Raw genomic sequence first — 19,392 nt, 5'->3', positions numbered from 1 at the left:
GCTCTTTCCCAAGCCCTTGGAGATCCTTCACAAGTTGAAATCAAAGTACACAAAATTCCTTTCTCCTTCCTTTGGCAGTAAGGCAACCACTGCAGGCAAATCCCCCAAGCAGCACTTCAGCTTGAGAATAGTCTCTCCTCAGTTTCTTCAGGTTCCTCTCCTCAGTAAAGGTTTCTTCTTGTAGTCCAAAGTGATCTAATTTCATGGGATCAGGGTACCAATATTTATACCCCAAAATCCTTTGTTCTCTGAGGGGAGAGTGACCTTTGCCCATTCCAAACCAGTTTGGAAGCACTCTGTTTACCAGACTTTCCCTTTCACAGTGCAAAGCAGAAACATCAGACGCCCCACAGCATTGTGGAAAGCAAGTACAGTCCTGGAGCACTTTGTTTACAGGACTCTTCCTCTTCTTTCAGTATCCAGGGCAGAGACATCAGCTGCTCCCCAGGAGGTGGAGCCAACATTGTGGAAGGCAGGCACACCCTATTAAGGGTTCAGGTGCAACTCCCTCCCATCTAGATGCAGATCTCTATTCACCACTGGGCTGATTCATCCTGTCGCTTGGAACCTCCAGCCCTGTCACTCACAAAACCAGACAAGTAATATACTACCTAGCAGAGGCAGGCTTGAAAAGGTTAGGCAAGCAAATACCTACTTTCCAAAAGTGGTATTTGCAAACACAAAGTTAAAACCAACTTTACTAAAATATGTATTTTATCATTCTGAGTTCAGGCATACTAAACTCGAATTTCTACCATGCTCTCAGACAGTTAGGATTATAAAATATAATAATTCTAACGGTCCGTTCTGGCCTATGGAGAACAGGTAGCCTTGCAATAGTGAAAAACGAAAGTGGCTGTAATTCACCATTAGGACATGCCACACACACCAGGGCTTGTCCTACCTACCACTTACAATGCACCCTGCCCTTGGGCCTACCATAGGGGTGACTGATATGACGAAAAGGGAAGGTTTAGGGACTGGCCAGTGGGTGCACTTGCCCAGTTAGCATGACAGTACCAGACTGCACGCAGGCTCTGCAATGGCAGACCTTAGACACATCTTACAAGGCTGCTTCTGTGGGTGGCACAACCAGTGCTGCACCACCAGCAGCATTTGGATTTACATGCCCTGGGCACACTCAGTGCACTAGACTAGGGTCTGAAACAACGAGTATACGAAGACATGAGCTGCCCTAACCCATGTAGGGTTTAAATTAAGATGCGTAGATTAGATACAAGATGTCAACTCAACTGTATATTGAGCACTGCTAGGAACGCCGGAAGGCTAAAATCAAACCAAAAACTGATTACCAGCAGGACCAAATTACAACTTGATCGAATGGGCTCCTTCCACTTCAGAAAACCCAGACTTTGGGATAATACAAGGAGCTCCTTGATGCTGTGCACGCCAGCAACCATCTGACCAGGAACCTGTGGAGAAGGAAGGGGGCGGGAGAGCGATGGTGGAGGACTGACATGTAGGTGGAACATCAGCTGGCACATATGGGCTATTAACCTTAAAGAGACCTACCCTGGTGACATGTTCTGTCAGCAGCAGCCATGTGTACCTTACTGGTTCATGAATAAAGGGTCTTTTCTACATAGCAATACTGTTCAGTTAGAAAAGCCCTTTCCACCTAAGTTAGGATGACAAAGTGTAAGATTGGGAAGGCATAGTATTGTTTTTTTGTTGTTTGTTTATTTATTTTTTATTATGTTTTACAGAGACCAACATTCCTTCAGGTACATCTATGCACCAGATCAGTCGACTGTGCTAACCGAGGTGCTGCCTTTGCTTTATTGCACTCCCCTTTCTTCCTGGCTACCTACTGTCACTGCATATGTTCTGTTCCAAGGGAGTCACACTGGGAGGTGGAGGGAACAAGAGTGCTTGCCTCAGTGTTAACCACGTGGCAACCTGCATCAATGCACGCAATCACACCTGGTGATTAGCTCTGGGAAAGAGACTTCTGGACGTTAAAGGACTTCCTCAGGTCCGATTACAGACAAGCATGCTTGCGGCATTATGTTCTTTCCATATAAAATGACGGACCAGCAATGGAAAGCTAAAGTACACTTCGCCACATTATGTGTAGTTGTGTCTATTTTTTATTTTATTGTTCTTAGCACAGCAAACTGCAAACAAAATCACAAACCAACAAATTAATGTACATCACATTAATCATCAAATAACAATGTCCGTCTCTTTTACTTTCAATAGAGAAAAAAACTCATGATTCGTAATAGTCCCGAAAGGCGCTCCAAATTTTGATACCCAGTCTTTTTCCTTGATCCTTTAATTGAAAATAAACTCCACTCCAAATTATATAAGCTTAGCATTTTAGCACGCCATTGATGAAAATCCGGTGATTTTTCCTGTAGCCATTCCCTGGCTATGCATAGACGTGCAACAGTCATCGCAAAGAATATAAAATGTCGATATTGAAAAAGTGTTTCCATGTTATCTTTTTGGATTTTGCCTAACAGCATCATTCCTGGAGAGATAACAACCGTTGTTTTAATCACCAAAGAAATAAATTTTTCCAAATGCTCAATAAAATGTGTAGTTGTGTCTAGAGTCCAGTCAGGAACAAGGAATTCCTGTAGAGATCTTCTACATCCTGCAGGCCAAAGGAGTAATTACGTCCACCACTGCAGATCCCGCCAAGCTCCTGCCCAGACAACCTCTTGGCACCTCACAATGACAATCAGATATGGGACAACATTAACAAAGTCTATCCTAGCAGATCTCTCCCAGTGTATGCTTGCTAGGGACCACTAATTTGAAATAAAATCTCAGAATGGACCATTGTGAAGAAACCATCCAAGTGGTCCAAGATCATAAAAATTTCCAGAAAGGGGCCTGCAGAGCTGCAAAAGCTCCAGCTTACTGAAAATAATAAGCTGTGAGACTGTCTCACACCGCTTCATGTTTCCTACCGCCAAGAGCTGCATCCTAGAACCCCAGCTCGGTAGTCACATACACAACATCAAAACACTTCCCCACATTGGATCAAAGCAAAGACAACACACCCTGTAGCGTGCTAACCATGTATGCAAGCTCTTCAGCGCCTCATGTAGAGGTAGTGAGCACTAGGATTGGTGCAATACAACACAATGTAAAACCGCAGGGTAACTATGCATATTATCAGTATCCAGGGAAAGCCATCTAATAATGTTTCAGTCTGCAACAAGCCATCCAGCATTTGATGAGGCACCAATGACAAAGCCTTCAAGAACTATGCATGTTGGGTCGCAGGGAAGGATTTTGGAGCGACTGTAAAGGCAACGGAAAAAGCTATTCGTTCGTTCGGCCTTCAGTTATCACCGACATTAAAATTTCACTCCAACAGTAAAAGAAGGAATACATTTTTAAAACAGTACAAGACCGCTCCACATTCACGCAGATGAGGTTCTGAAGCCCAATCACCTCCCAGGGCATCATATGCCAGACAATTTCATAATGAAAGAGGACATGGGGTGAACAGACAGGTTGCTAAATAAGGCCGGACAAGGGGTAAATTACCTGCATTTTCAGAACATTAATTCAGTAAATGAGCTTCCGAGTCCTCGGAAAAAGGCAGCGGTTTCAGCGGCTGGGGTTTAAGTTTGTGACAGGCTCGGCTGAATCTTTCCAATTACCGTCAGACGTTCCCAGCCATTGCCCGTGCATCCGCAAACTCAAAACTTCCAGCTGCATCAAAAAGCTGTCAGGCAGCCCGCGCGCCTGCAGGAAACGCTGCAGAGCATTAGCGTGTGCATGGAATGCTTGAAACGGAACCGTGGGTGGGGCAGTCCTTGAAACCCGACAAAAAAAAAAAAAAAAAAAAAAAAAATCAGGAGAGGGTGTGGTACCTTAGGCGCAGTATTGCATCGCTTATAGGCGCAAGATGCTGGAATTCATTAATCTGCGGACTTGGATGAAAAAAAAGATTTCAGTCCCCAGGATTTACTTTGTTTACGTGACCGAACAGTCAGAACCGGACAAACCTCCCATTCAGAACGGAAAGCAGCTTCCGCGGTCACCAGCTCACAGGGAAACACCTGAAATCCCCTGGCCAAATCCATCACCGCTAAATTCACCATGTCAAACAGTACACCAAACAGATGGATCTCAAAGTATTGTCGATGAAGCAGACAAACAAACTGTTTTATCCACATTAAAAATAAATAAAACAATGCAATGGTTCGCGCATGTTCAAGCTAAAATAGCACATACCATCTCATCAACTTCCTCTCCACAACACTCACAAGATTGCTTTCTGGAAACGTGATTTAATCTGGTAAAATATGCAGTAGCTGCCCTTGGTCGGGTCAGAGCTGACAGTGAACGATGGCCTTCCGCACTCTCCTAAGCGCCATAATCAATTATACATTTCTCCCATCCTCCAGAGGAAGGGGGTTACTAGCAAAAAGAATTTAACATTTCGGACTTTAGAAATAAAAGGAAGCCGGACGTGCAGGCAGCCTCATTGAAGCTAAGTAATCGGGATAGAATCCGCAAAAGAAATCCAAAGAATGGCAGAGGGGCAGAACGCAGGCCCTCGGTCAGGGTGCAAGCAGGCGCCATTAGCAGACCAGGCAGATAAAGGTCACTAGGCCAGGTCAGCATTCACTGCCATGCGTAGGCAATCAAAGGTCAGAACTTGGTTTTTGTCTAATCATCAAAATGTTAGACAGGGGCCATGAACATGGAAACACTGGAGAGGCACACGGTCACTGCCCACAGCATCACCAGACATTTGCATACAGGCTTGCATCACAGCATTCGAAGAAAGCACAGTTTTTGGGTATAATATACCAAAGAGTTATAAGAGCTCAAGAAGACAAGGACTTAATCTAAAGGCCACAGCTATAAAAATGCAAGCTAGACTACATAATGTTACAGCAGTTTAGTTGTTATAGCGGGTTACTATTAAAAGGTAAAACAAAATGACTTATCTAGATTAAGACACAAATCAACTGTGTAGATGTTGCTGGCGCCTGCACTAGGCACTGCCCTGCACTTTTACGAGAAATTGTATATATGTTTGGTATGCTAGCTACTCAGCTCAGCCAAAAACTGGAAAACTTCTTGCAGTCTTCAAGTGCTGGACTCCTGACTGGTAAGTGACATTTTTCAAGATAGAACTTTGCCAACCATACACTACACTGATTTCCTAAGTCCCCCTTTTCAACACTGGGCTAACAGTGCTATTTAAACCGACCGCCAAGGTCGTCGGAGAAAATTCCTAAATTTCCTCATAAGTAGGATTTTAGCTACCAGCCAGGCGAACAAACCACAACAAATCAAATAAAAAATGATGCAGAACTTTAACATAGCTTTACTGCGTTTGCCATTCTAAATGGATATTAACAATTCGAGATTCGTAACTGAACCACACAGGAAATTGAGGATTAAACAGTGCTTTTACCACATTAGCAACGGAAAAATATTAGACCTTTTTGCATGAAGTGAATCCAACTAGGCTACTCTTCAAATTTGTGCTAAAGCATTCAAACTAAAGAATAATAAGTTAAGAAATGAAGGTCCCCTAATATCAGAATATGTACTTGCCTGACTTGAAGCAAGCAGCACATTTGATATGTACGTGTTTAAGTGGGACATGCCATTTAGACAGCCTAGTTATAAAGAGGCTTAGTATAGCACAAAGTCCCTTTCAAAACATAAAGACCAATACAAATAAAGAGTCAAAGAAAAAAAAAAGGTGCTCAAAGATTTATGTGCATTCAATAATCAGACAGGCTACTGAAGGGATAAAGAGAATAAAAATCGTTATATGTATATGCAATTATTATCTACGCAATGGATCAAGTGAAAATCTTTATGGGAAGGGTCACATACTACTTTGTATTGTTGCTTCATCCCAGCAAAATTAAGCCAGCGCCTGCATGGCCAAGTATTGCCAATCCAGACTTTTGGTATGCGTCAATACTAATGTCTAAATCTGTACACAGACCTGACAAACCTCAAATAAGGAAATAAAACACATGTATAGAACGCACTGGTCTACCAACCCAAGGACTCTGGCTTTCAAAGAAAAGAGCAGACCAATGAACTCAAAGCCTGGAGAAAAGCTTGCTGTTGCTACGTACTGTTCCCCAGGAATTCTGGAGAAAATTGGGAGGGTTCGGTGACCTGCATCCTTTCCCATGAGGCTGGCAACACTGCCACACCGATAAATTGGCTGAGACAGTTGGAGCCTCAGAACAAACATCCCCAGCAGAAAAAAAGTACTTTTTGGACATTCACCCTCCTAAATCCTACTGTGAAACTCTTAAATGTGTCCAAACATCAGAGCATGTGTTCACAAACAGAAGGGGGGGGGGGGAGAGTATTAAATAAGCAAACTAGGAATTAAAACCATGATGGGAAAGCCTTCAATAGATTTAGGGAGCGGAGCATGGTCAAATGCTTGTTTGAAGAATGAAGGCACCATACCTGGATTTTGCAAGAAAGCATTGGCTTCAGAGACCAAAGGATTTTTAAAGTCGACTATCTCCAGTATGCAATCAGTACTCCTAGCCAAACTTTCTCCTCTATCAGATTAGCAGCACCATTAAACTCAGAAATTCAGGGTGACCCAACTGCAAGGGAACTGCAGGCTCCCAGTTTCGTCTGGTACAAGAGTATATGAAATTTAATACACCATTAATGATCTCGGGACACATTACTGGTGCTTGATAATTTCGAGCATTCACTGAAAATTCGGCCAGGCTGAAGATTAAACAACATAAACCAGTGAAAGATTAAATATTTTGGGGCGACTATGGTCTCTCCAGGAAATGAAAAAATTAATGCTACAAAAAAAAAAAAAAAATTTCAAAAGACATTACAGCAACAATCTTGAATCAGGTTTGCTCTACCAATGGGCTATCGGTTAACCCACAGGGACAGTATGAGGGATATTGGTGAAGCAGAAATCTAATTTGATAGTTTTGGCCAATGGGTACTGGAGGCGATCTTTCAACCCAAACCAAAATTCAACTTGAAAAGTACAAGAGTATCCCAAAGTTATTTTTGGGCAACAGTTCTGTATGAGACTTAACATTTCCAATTTTCTACCTCCATATTATTCTAACATGTTTATTAAAGAGACCATCTTAAATAATCTACCTGACAAGAGTTAGGTTTGTGTGCAATATTAAATTGGATTACAGTACCCGGTGGCAATCGCTTCAGCAACGCTGAACATTCAGACTTTGAGATGCAGCTTTCAGCCTCAGACTAGGTACCCAACATACACCTCAGTAAAGAACATAGGAATATATAGCTGTGTCACTTGTACAATTACTTTGAGGTAAGAGACACCTACATCGTTAACCTTTACCAATCCTACAAATGAAGCCAATGTTCGGCCTTCAGGTTTGCATATGTGAAGATTTTACAACTAGTAAGTGCCTTTCCTGGTAAAGATTCTCAGGGAGGAGAAAGCAAAGCAGCAGTGAGAAATATAACTTTCGGCACATCAACCAGGGACACCTACAGGTTCCTCCCCCATCCACTGCAGATTAACCACTAGCATACTCATGATATAATACCTTAGACAATTGTTTACAAAGACTTGCGGTTACATGCAAACTGGAAATTGGTCCACCTGGTCCTAAAACACGCCCATGTTAATGTGCAAGTTGTCCACTTGTTCCACTGCAAGCTGCCTGAGCTTGACTACGAGACTTAAAATAACAGATACAGATATATGTGAACTTGTAAGTAAATAGCAGCCTGGAGCGCCGAGAGTGGTACTCGGAGGGGAGAAGCACACAAGGGAGAGAGCTGGAAAATATCCAACCATGAAGTGAACAAAAAGACAAAAGTAGTTCCTACAAAGTGAGCAATGGAAGGATACAAGAGGAGGGTATAGAGACCAAGCTTCATTGGAGGGACAGACACGAAGAGAAAGGAAAGCCATCACCAATGAGTGACAAGCCAACAAAAGGTAAGCGCTGAGCAAGATATATTCTAAGCCCACTTAGTTTTTAAAAAACCCCAACTAGAAAGCTTGCCTTGTCTGACAGGTGTAACCCAAAAGTAAACAGGTCAGCAGTGCCACTCAACAGCCATGAAACTAAAATGAGATTATTGTTTCTACGCAGATTGTTGGTAGAACAACATTAGTCGGGACCCATCAATTGTAAAACATGGAGAGTTAAAAATATTGGGATTGTGCAATTGCACAACTCAATCCAGTTGAAAAGAAGAGACTCAGTAGGAAAACAAAAAACGCTGGGATGAGATTTTGGGAGCTATAAGCTCTATGCTATCAAGCAACCAAAATAAACTTCAGTCCAAGTAGCCTGGTCAGTTGTAGACTCAAAGCAGAGTGAAAACAAGAATAGAAAAATTAAGCTACGGGCATAATGAAGCTATCTAGAGTGAATGGATTCCAATCAGAAGCCAACATAGAACTCTGGATACCATAAGAAAAAAAAAAAAAAAAAAAAAAAGGGCGCATATGGTTCTGTCCACAGGCGCACATAATCAGGTTCTAAATTAGCCTTTATAGCTGTGGGCATCTGTAAAGAAATGGCACAGAAGAAACTACACAACGGAAAGAATATCGAGATATCCTTCCACCGGCAAGACCGCATTTTCCTTCACTTTTTGCAAACATCTAGTAGACATTAAAGATGGAACCATATTTAAATTAAAATCTAAAGATTGTGTGCATTTTTTGTGTTAAATGAATAAATGCCCCCTAGGGAAAAAATGGATATCAGTTCTGACATTGAAGTAGGCTACTTTCAAAGTGGATGTGGACATGTGCAAGAGTAAAGTGCTGCCACTCACATTAAAGAAAACCAATGACCAAAGGACACTGACCCATTAGCTCATACAGAAGAAGGCTGTGGTGGGCAGAAGCATTCTCATTTTGAACAGACCAATGTGTGAAGAGGGCAGAGCAAAAGTCTAAAAGTGTATCATGCATGCATTTTTTTAGGACTTTATTTTTGGGAGCGGGGTGGGTGAGATGAGTTTGGAGAAACAGCTAAACCAGGCTCTAAGGCAGGCCTGTAAATGAAACCCACAAAAAACAAAATATGCACTATAGTTTACAAATAAAAAAAAACAGAAGCTCAAAACATTAAGTGTGAGGACTTTTGTTCAATTTTATACTAGATTGAACAAGAGTGCCCTGTAAGAAATACCATGACAACAGCCCATAAACAAAGCTACCTAGCACATATTATGCCACATAATGCACCTCGAATTGGATTGTAACGCTGACTAGTAGCAATGCTATACGACTACTTCCGAGCAGTGATACTCGGACAGCAATGTCTAGAATTAACGTGTTACTGACGCTTCTGCAGAGGAACATTTGAAGTACAAAAGCATTCTCCTTCCAGACATCAGGAAATTCACACTGCACAAACGATAAAGTCAGGCATTAGGAAAACCCTGCTGCATGTCGGGCTGACCTTGGATGGGGGGGGGGGGTGGAGGGGTCGAGGAACTTTAACACCATTGTGTCGTCAGTAGAGAGCCAAGTTCATGTTTTTCTTTAAGTAATGTAGTTGATTGAGGTCTCCACAAATTTATTGTTTCCAGCACAACAAGAAAGATGTGCACTGAGGTGCTTTACTCCCTATTATCAGGAAACACCTTCCAAGAGAAGAATTGGGAGGGCCAAAAGATACAAAGAACTAACCCAGTTTCAACAACTATCTTATTAATATACCTAAGAAGCTAGTTGTGACCCATCAAAAGAGCCAATTTCTTACGGTCCAATGTCAAAAGGGTAACAATAACAAAAGAAAAAAAGAAATAAACAGGATGTAATTGATCAGCTACAAAAACGCAAGGAATCTATTTTTAAAAATATGATGTTAATGCTCTAATCAGGAATAAGAAACAGTTTACTCTAAGAAATCCTCTTGTGCCAAGATCCATAAGTAAAAAGCAGAACACCCTTGCTTTCATAACATTAACCTGAGCCTAGACTTTCTCCAATTCCATTATTTTATTGATCACATTCATGTGTCTTTCGGCGATACCCAGATACATCTTCGACTTCTGCCAAGACAGGGGGCTTCTCACTACATGAGTATAGCCGTATCCCATTTTAGCCTGGTAGCAGACAGCAATTTTGCCGCAAAAAGCCCGAATTCCAACAGTGGAGAAGAGCTGCGTCCCTTCAGATTTATACTAGATCCCAGAAGAGGTAACAGTATCTCTTCATTTTTGGTTTCAGAATCAAGTGCGGCAGGCGAATGCAGAACCAGAAATTGCGGTAAGAACCTGGTTTCCCAGAATGTGTGACTTGTTATTGCTGGGCTGCCACCTTGGCATCTTCGCTATTGTTGCCACATCCCAATAGTCTGGTGCTTGGATGGAAAGTGTTTTCCGTATGGCTGCCATCCTGGCCTGGAAGACTGCTGTAGATTATGGCTCTAGTGCCAACTGTGGCCATTTGTAATCAGTTGTGGAGACATTCTACTTCAAGTCTTTGCCAATAATGAAACTTCTCTGTGCTGTCTTTTTACTCTTGTCTCCACCATGTGGACTTCTAGTAAGAGCGGGGGGGGGGGGGGGGGGGGGGCGGCTGGGGGGTTAAGAATCTTGCTGCTGTCACACGGACTTCTAAGCTCAGGATGATTTCATCTTGAGATTACCACGGTTGTTCTACTAGCGTGTTTTAAATGTGGTGTTCGGGTTGCATGCCTTCCTAGTTAGCTCCCATGGGCTGGGTGGAGAGTGTCTACTGGACTGCTAGTTCAGCTGCTGGATTCCAGCAGTCATGTCAGTGTGCTTTTTCAGGTTACAATACTAAACCATGTTGTATTCCCTACTTTTGTTGGAGAACTATGGTATTTGTGACTAATTTAAAGCACATTTAGGATGTACACACTGTTCCCACTTGTCACATTGGTATACACTAGTATCTGTTGCACCCACTTATTTTTCCTTTATTATTTCACCTTATTATATGGTTTCCTCACCATTAATTTGTTACAGTAAAAGTGCTACGGAAGTTCTGTAAATGTATTTGCATAGTGCCTTCACTAATTTAGTGGAAACAGTGATTTTTCACAGATGTCCAAGAATATTACATTTATCATGGAAAGCCCAATCATCTGTTCACAAATCCTTTACTGCCAATACTCTGTGCAGCTACGGTGTTTACACTATCATATGAGACCTGAAGCCTAGAGGTATGGAAAGTGGTCCTTCGTGTGATCTTTGAGAGGTGATCCAACTACAGAGCACAAGAGTGAAATTCCAGTTTAGGTAATGCTGTCTTTCACAATGAATTGGCGAGACAAATAACCCAGATGCTGACAAAGGATCTATGTACCAGAACCTAGCTGCAGGAAACGGTTTCCAAAGAAAGACCTTAGTGAAGTCTCTTGCACTGGAGCCCTGAACCAACACAAGTAAAAAAAAATTAAAACAAAGTAGCGAGTCTGAGTAACATTAGAGATACCCAAAATTATAAATATAAGGCAACAAGTGGTGTTTCATAGAAAGTGAAGTACGATGGGAATTCAAGGTGGGAAACAATGAAACTATCAAACTTGCCGTGGCTCTATAGGTACGGTGTGTGGCAAGCTGCAGTAAGCTTATAACGAAATGGGCCATTAACCTGCAGACTTTAGTATGTATGCCTGCTACACAACTGCATCCAAAACCTACTACATCCAATAGTAATGAGCTAACTTATTCCATTAAAGAGAAACTAAAAGCTATGCATTTCTTCAATGATTCTACAAAATTAAAAAAAATGTACACATTAAGAAAGACGGTGAAGTCACCAGTGTAAGGAATGTTGACAATGCTGGTGAAATTATTCTGTAGGGCCTTCACAGCTTGTCCCACCCAGTGATGTACCTGAAGGACTGAAAGCGTGACTTTCCTAGTAAAAGGTCTGGCAGGAGAGCATGTGCTACCATAGCTTGAGAGCAGCACTGAGGTACAGAGCCCATGCAACAACGAGGCTTTGGCCACCCAAAAAGTACGGAATGGGAAGAATGTGTGTGTGTGTGTAGATATCTTGAGTTGTTTACTCAGGAGTCTGGGTCTCCTGGTAAGCAAGTTGTTACTGAAACGTCATTGATGCCACTGCCTCCCTCCAAACCTCCACCCTGTGAACTAAGCTATTTCACACCTCCGTGTTCATTCCCAACAGGCACTGCCAGGCTCCAAGCACATGGTAATCTTTAAACAAGTATTGGCTAAGCCTACTGGCCTAGTGCTGCATGCCTGCCTGTTGACTTTGTCAATACGTATCTGCTTTGCCATGTTTTTGTAAAGAGTTGTGGGAGCAGACTGGTCCCTCAGCAATGGAAAACACACGTTGTCTTCAAAGCACATGCTGCAATAGTAGTCACTAGCCTTGAAGTGAGTTACCTTTGAGCAGATGTGCACCTTGAGAAAGTAGAATGTCATCACACACAGTGGAGTTAGACAGCGGGTGCATGAGGAGACCCACTACCCCATATCATAGGCAGTAATGGGCAGAAGAAAAATGTGAATGATACAGCAATATACCAAGGGGGGGTATAAATAGCTTTAATAAAATCAAAAGGTGCTGGATTACGCCAGGACCTTTTAATTTTACTAATATTAATTTCCGAACGCCAGACCTAAAATGAAAACACGAAGCTATCCGGGAAACTGGTCCAATCTTGGAGGGGGTGGGGGATGGGGGCTGTCACGGAATTCCAGTGCTTAGGAAACAGCTTACAGTTAAAAATAGACCCGCACATAAAGCTGGCGACCACCCGCAGGCAATTATTGAGAAGTCGGGTCTTTTCTGACCGCAGATCAGCTGCATCGCAGCATTAAATGGTTGTCTTGGCGTGCATGGGAAGTTGAAAGGCTTGTCCAGAGACAATCAATAAGTCAAGCAGAGCGGTTCTCACGGGCTGCTGGCATTAGCATGAGAAGATAGCCAGTGCCCACAATCAGACAGGCCTGGTGAACAGCGCACTCCTACGTGCAGTATGGCACCGGCAACAGAGTCATGTTTACAGTCTACACCATAAGCACACAGAGCTGCAGCCCAACACTCGTGCTATCCACACAAATGGGCCGAAGCCAAGCACACCCTCTCCCCTAACAGCTCTGAAACCGGTAATACCCCGAACTACGGGGGAAAGAAAAACAACAAACGCAGAGTGCAGTCTGCGGCCTTCATAGTTCGACACCACATTCAAATACCTGCCACCAAAACACGAACGAAGTACGACCACGTAAAAAAAAAAAAAAAAAACAAAAAAAAAAAAACGAATGCAATCACAGGCTTTCCAATCCAAAGGCAAAGGGGAATTTTTAAACTGGAAGCCTGAAAGTCTGGTGGGTTTTCCCCATGTCATTAAAAAAGGGTGGCAACGACGGAATGTAGCTGTGAGGTTGTGCTAAAAGTGTATTTTTCTACTTAAAATACCAGCAATGTGCAGTCTGTTGCGAATATTTACTGATCGGGGCAGAGCTGCTGTAGCAAGAGGCAGCAGGTCTGCGGTTGCCTCCGTGCCTGGAACACAGTTCGGTGCCTGCACCCCTTCCCCGGCAGCGGCTGTCCGACTACAAGAAAGTGAATATTCCTTTCAAAGATAGGCCTGCCCTGTTGAAAGAAACACCAGGCTGCGTGCACGCCTCCGGGGGGAGGTTGGATCGCCTTAGCCCGCTGGCTTATTTTCACAGCGAATTCCGAGCTTAAATGCAATCACCCAAGAATCCCTCCCTACGTGCAATCCGGCCATTCCACATCGCTTCTAATGCAGAAGCAAGCACAAACAAAACAACCCGAGCACTGGCAGTAGAACCAGAAAATGCAATTGCGGTTTCCAGCTTTTAAAAAGACAGGCATGCCCAGACTACAAAAAAGACTCAGCCCTGACTCAAGTGAAAAAAGGCCTGCATTGTCTAGTCTGAGCCCTTTGCAGCCCCAGGAAAGGCAGGGAGGGGGGCAGAAAATGCCGCAGCCGCTGCCATCGAAAAATAATGGTTCATGCAGAAAATCAGGTTTGCAGATTGCATTGGAATTTAAATGAACCGCAGCGAAAACACAAACATCTGATTTCTCTCCAAGGGAGTGGAAGCTAGAGAAAGGAAAAATACGAGAGCTTGCAACCCCCACCAGCATCAGATCAAAAGTAATGCCCCAGCCCCAAAGGGTGCGTACAGGGCGTCATCTGCCCCACCAAAGGTCCTCTTTCCTGCCACCAAGAGGGTCACAGCTCACTCCACTGCCCCTTCTGGACTGAGTCGTGAGGATCAGAGATCCGTTTAGGAAAACTGCCCAGAGGCCCTTTGTTAGATCCTTCACTGTACGAAGAGAGGAGATAAAACTAAGAAACCCCCTTTTGTTCAGTCGCCTTCAGAGGGTGAAACCCCGAAGACGGCCATGAAACAGAACAAAGTGGCAGCGCCTCAGCGGCAGGCCTGGGTCTGCTTGACATGCACGGCTGGTAAATATGCTGCACGTGAGAAGCAGCCAACCCAGGGAAACCCTCACCCCTGGAACCAGAGTATTACGTCGCGTAACAAACAGCACTGACAGCGCGCCGCCCCTCCGCGTGGAAGGCAAGGACGGGTACTGACAGCGGAGGGGAGGGGGGGGCGCCTTTATGAAGCCAGGCTCCATCCACATCTACACCCTTTGGCAAACATTGGAAGCCTTTGAAAATAGGACAAAGCTGATGGAGGAAAAAAACAATGCCAGAAAACTACAAAGAGGCGAAAAATAACACTGGCGGGGTATTATCGACACCCCGCCCCCACTGGACGTGGGGGTGGGGAGGAGAAAGAAAAACATCGCGGGCCCATTCAGGATGGTCGAGTACTGCCCCGGCACAAGAGCAGAGCATTGACTGAGAGGCTCTGGAGAGCCGGTCCACGTTTAAGAGAGCTTTGAGTAGGCAACGCCGATGATGGAGCGGCTCCTCCATGCAGCCGTGGCCCTGTAACCACTGTACCCATTCACAACCACAATACAATAGCACTCCTGTGACCTGACCTCGCAGACTGAAGCTATGCTCGAGGTTAGCAATACCACGCGCCTGAAGAATCAGCTGGGTGTATACACCAAGGTTCAATGGCTATGGAAAGGGCCAGAGTCACGGAAAATATTATGGATGGAGCAGGGGAGGGGGAAGACTGCTTGCAAAACGTTTAATGGGATGGATGCATTAAGGAGTAGAAGCAAGTGAGCGTTGAATATCGGGTGGAGAAACCAATTTCACTTACATTAAGACGAGGGGTAGGGTAAATCACTAAAGAGGAGGCGCAGGTGATAAAAAAAATACAAGCTATTTATTAAGTGATGGGGGCGCGGACCAAACTAAAACTAATAAAAAAAGAACAGAGCCGTCAGTCCAGAATATCAAGTGACGTGTGGTGGGGGAGGGGCTGTATTTTCAGGTGCCGGGGGCAGAGAGCATGGCCCTGACATGGCAGGCGCAAGATGAAAGGTGAACACCGTTTGTTGCACCCTGGACCATAGAACAAACGGAGTCTCTCGTTGGGGGTGGATGGCACAAACCCTTTGAAATACAATGAAGCAGGGCTATTCGCAGCACATGCACTGCATGCACCACGCAATCCGTTTTAAAGGAAAGAAAAACACAAAGACAGTGGACGAACAGGAGGCAGAGCCAGGAGAAACAGGGCACCAAACGTTATCAATCGCCTGCATTGTCTGCAGAGCCTTCCCCCTTCCAGTGTCTTTTAAATTCCTCTTTGTTCAGCCAGCACACAATCTCATTAATTGCGTTTTTTATCTTCGCACCCCCCTCAAATAATCATAGGAGGGGTGCCGCTGCACCCTTGGATGATGTGCGGAGAGGGCGGGCGGTTCTTGCCACATCCCTCCCACTGACAGTTCCAGGCTCGGTCTCCCCCAGGAGGGAGGATACGGGGGCGGGGCAACGGAGGATGAGAGGCTGAAGAGGGGGAGGGGTTGACAAGTCTCCGGGTGACATCCCCGATTGGACCGAGGCTGCTCTCAGACTGGAGAGCAAGGCGAGAGGAGGAGGGGTGCTTCCTGTCACGGTCTGCTGTGGGAGAACTGGGCACTGGAACGGGTCCCCATTAGCTCAAACAGAGAGTGACCCATCTTTTGCAGAAGGGGGTGCAACTGGATGTCCCACCTTCAAGGAGGTGGGAGACAGAACGCTGTATTCTTTGTGCCGTGCGGATGCTCACCAAGCCAATACTACTCTGGGACTGAGCGCTGACAGGAAGTAGGATGTTGATCTCTCTGTGTACGAGTGCTAACCCCCAAACCCTAAGGACAGTTCTGATTGGACAGACTAAGGATACACGGGTGGGTGTATCCTACACCGGATGGCTCAATCGTTGGATTAACTGTTTGAAGGGGTACATTCCTCTGTCTCGCCGTGGTGGACTGCTTCGCCCTAGGCAGCAGCTGTTTTTGCACTGAAAATCAGTGGGTCCTGGCTTACACTCCAGAGCTTTTAGAAAGATTCTTGGCAGCTGTTCTGGGAAAAACAAGTTAGGAAGGGTTTGGTTACCGCCCAATTTCGGGGGACTGCCCGGCAGACAGCTGTGTGACATTAATATGACTAATGCATTTTATTCAACTAAATTGGGCACATAGGGTTATTTTTCCTTCTCTGTCGGTTCAACATTCCTCTCAATCGATGGCACTTGGGGACAGATTAACGCAGCTTACCTTCAGAGTTTTGGGGTACCCTTCCCCCAGCGATTTTGAATCGCATTCAAAATGTACAGCCATCATTAGTCTGCATACTCTTTTAAGCCTACCAGGAATAGGATTCTTTACCCACCCTCCAGCACACAAACACCGCAAAAGTGCCATTTTCGATTACGAATATTGAGCTGCTGTTTTTCGCTTTATAGTTTTCCATTTAGATTGTGTGTGTGTTGCCCCTACCTAGCATGGATTTAGCACCCTGGTGGCTTGACTGCACTCTCACCTGCTGTGCATGGGGACTCACAGCTAATGGGTAATCTCCCTGTGAACAGTTCTCAGGATGTGGATTGGATTACATCCCTTGAGGTGAACATCACCCGGCAGTACTTTGGTTTGACACACTGGTGGGTTGAGTAAGCGTGGAGGGGGATGCGACTTTCTAACAGCTGTTCCTGGGTTGGTAACTTGGTTGTTATGGGTGGTGAACAGCGGCTGCCCCTGGGGCTGGTCTAGTTTCACTCTGTCAGGGGTGAGTGCCCCGGCGATGGGGCGGCTCTCCGGCCTCCTCCTCCTCCCTGTGGGTGCTGCCCTCGCACAGCCCTGGTTGCTGGCTCAGCAGCGGGAGGGGGAAGGGGAGTATCAAGAGGCGGGTGCGGGGCTCTCATCAATTCCACTCTCGGTTCCCTGTTCACTCACCCACTTGCAGGACGTTGTCAACGCAGCCGCCCTCCAGCAGCGCGATCCCTCGGCGGAAGGGCAGGCGGCTCTCGTCAGTGGCGGCCGTGCTGCTGTCCGCTGCCCCTGCGGCTGCGGCGCCCGTCCCGCCGCCTCCTCCAGGGCCGGGCGCCTCCTCGCCGCCGGTGTTGAACGAGGAGTACATGCAGATCTGGCGCTCGCTCCGCGGGAAGGACCAGTACACGATGCGACGCTGCACCGGCTCCGGGATGCGTTCGAAGCGCTCCTCCACCCGCTGGAAGGGCCATTTCTCGGCCACCCGCCGTGCCGCGATGTCCAGCAGCGACTCGGGGCTCTGCGCGCGACCCGCCAGCTGCCCGAGACCAGCCGCCGGGCCCGCCCCCCGCGCGCCCGGCCGGCAACCTACACCATAGCCTGATCTGCAGCAGAGCCGCTTGGCGGGAGGCTGCTGTCCGCGCTCCGCCATAGTCGCACTGCTTCTGGCGAGACAGCGGAAGTGCCCAAGCGCTTTAAACGGGCACGCAGGCAGGGGGCGGAACTCGCCTCAGCGATGGGTCTCAGGCTCTGTGTGGGCGGGTCGGGATGGCGCCCTATATGGGTGGCCGAGCCTTATAAGGGAGAAATGGGCGGTCTTATGCAAATCTTACTGTCAGGAACATAAATAGAGGAACAAACAATGACAGCGAGGAACTGGCAGGGTATGCTGAGTAGGGCGATAGGGCGGGGTTAGGGAAGGATGGGTGGCCGTGGGAGAACGGGAATGGGTGTTCCTGGGGGACGGTCCGGTTGCTCCATGTCAACATCAAGGCGAAGGGGTCATCCCTTCCTTCCCCCGCCTCACGTGAGGAGGCTTCGGGAACGCGGACTAGGCGCGTCTGCTCTGAAGGGGTAGGGTAGCCGCAGCCTTTGATGTCCACTCACGCAGGCGCAGCGTTGACGGGCAAGAGAACGGAAGGAAGGGGAGGGTCCGGGGATTGTTGTGACGCGTGTGTGTATTCGTCTAACCTTAAATATGTGTTTGTGTGCCGGTCCTTTACTCAGAAATTCTAGGAGTACCCAGCTGTAGCAAAATGTATGCTATGTGGTAGTCTATTTTTATTTATGTTTGCATTCTTCTATAACGCGAATAAGACCCAATAGGCAGGGCTTTAAGTGGGATGAATAAACGGAGGGGGAGGGGAGGGGCGGGCTCTCCACAGTGGCGGCTGGTGACATTTGAAAGTGATGAGGCGTAAAAATATTGTCATACTGCACCCCAGTGAACGAGCGTAGCCCCCGGAGAGAAAAAACAAGCATTGAAAATGCAATAGGTCTCGCCTTTGATTAAGTTAAAGCCATTTGCTTTGCTAATGGTATTCTATAGCAAAGCAAATGGCTTTAACTTAATGAAAGGCGAGACCTATTGCATTTTTAATGATTGTTTTAATAATGAGCATGTGAATGGGCTGTCGAGGAGGGATGCCTGATAGTTTAGGACTGGGACGAGGAAGAGTCCTAATTGGAGTAATAAAGATTACTTGTAAGTAATTGGTTCATTCTCATGGCTTAGTGAAGTAAAGCATCCACTTTATGGATTTCTGTTTGATTTCAGAATACCTGTTTCAAATTTATTTTCGTAGTGCAAAGCAGCCTTTTATCCTTTTAAGGTTGATAACATGAATACCATTCAAGGAGATAAAAATAAATATTGATGATTTGAAAATCGTACCAAGAGACCTGCTTTGGGGTTAATGTGTGCTCTAGAAATACGCATGTTTTGTTTGTTACTTTATATAGACTGAAAGAGTCAATCACCTGACGGTGAATTGTCACACATTTAATGTCTGGAATTTGCACATGTATCTTGGTACTCGATATGTGAACAGCATTGTACAGCCCGTTCAGCCCTTGCATAAATCAACTTTTGGCATAGACCCTAATTGCTGCTGGACATACAATTCAAATGAGCAAACCAGACATAGGCTATATAATACATCATTTATTTGGACTCAAGGGGCGTTTTCAGCCTCAGGAGTTCCTTCATGTGCAGACAGGAAGAACGTAGTGACAGGGACTTTAGGCCCAGGTATTCT

At 45.5% G+C, this 19,392-nt stretch overlaps 1 protein-coding gene across 1 annotated transcript in view; it reads right to left on the bottom strand.

Moving 5' to 3' along the window:
- LOC147666325 (zinc finger SWIM domain-containing protein 6-like) overlaps window positions 1-17,786 on the bottom strand; it is a 180,946-nt gene extending 163,160 nt beyond the window's left edge. Inside the window, exon 1 of the mRNA XM_086949133.1 lies at window positions 17,321-17,786. Coding sequence (XP_086805259.1) covers window positions 17,321-17,786 — 466 coding nt within the window. The remainder of the gene's footprint in view (window positions 1-17,320) is intronic.
- Between the last annotated feature and the right edge of the window lie 1,606 nt (window positions 17,787-19,392).

This window comes from Lissotriton vulgaris, unplaced genomic scaffold, assembly GCF_964263255.1.
Source record: "Lissotriton vulgaris unplaced genomic scaffold, aLisVul1.2 SCAFFOLD_1033, whole genome shotgun sequence".
Classification (NCBI taxonomy): domain Eukaryota; kingdom Metazoa; phylum Chordata; class Amphibia; order Caudata; family Salamandridae; genus Lissotriton; species Lissotriton vulgaris.
This window is presented reverse-complemented; position numbering and strand designations above follow the sequence as displayed.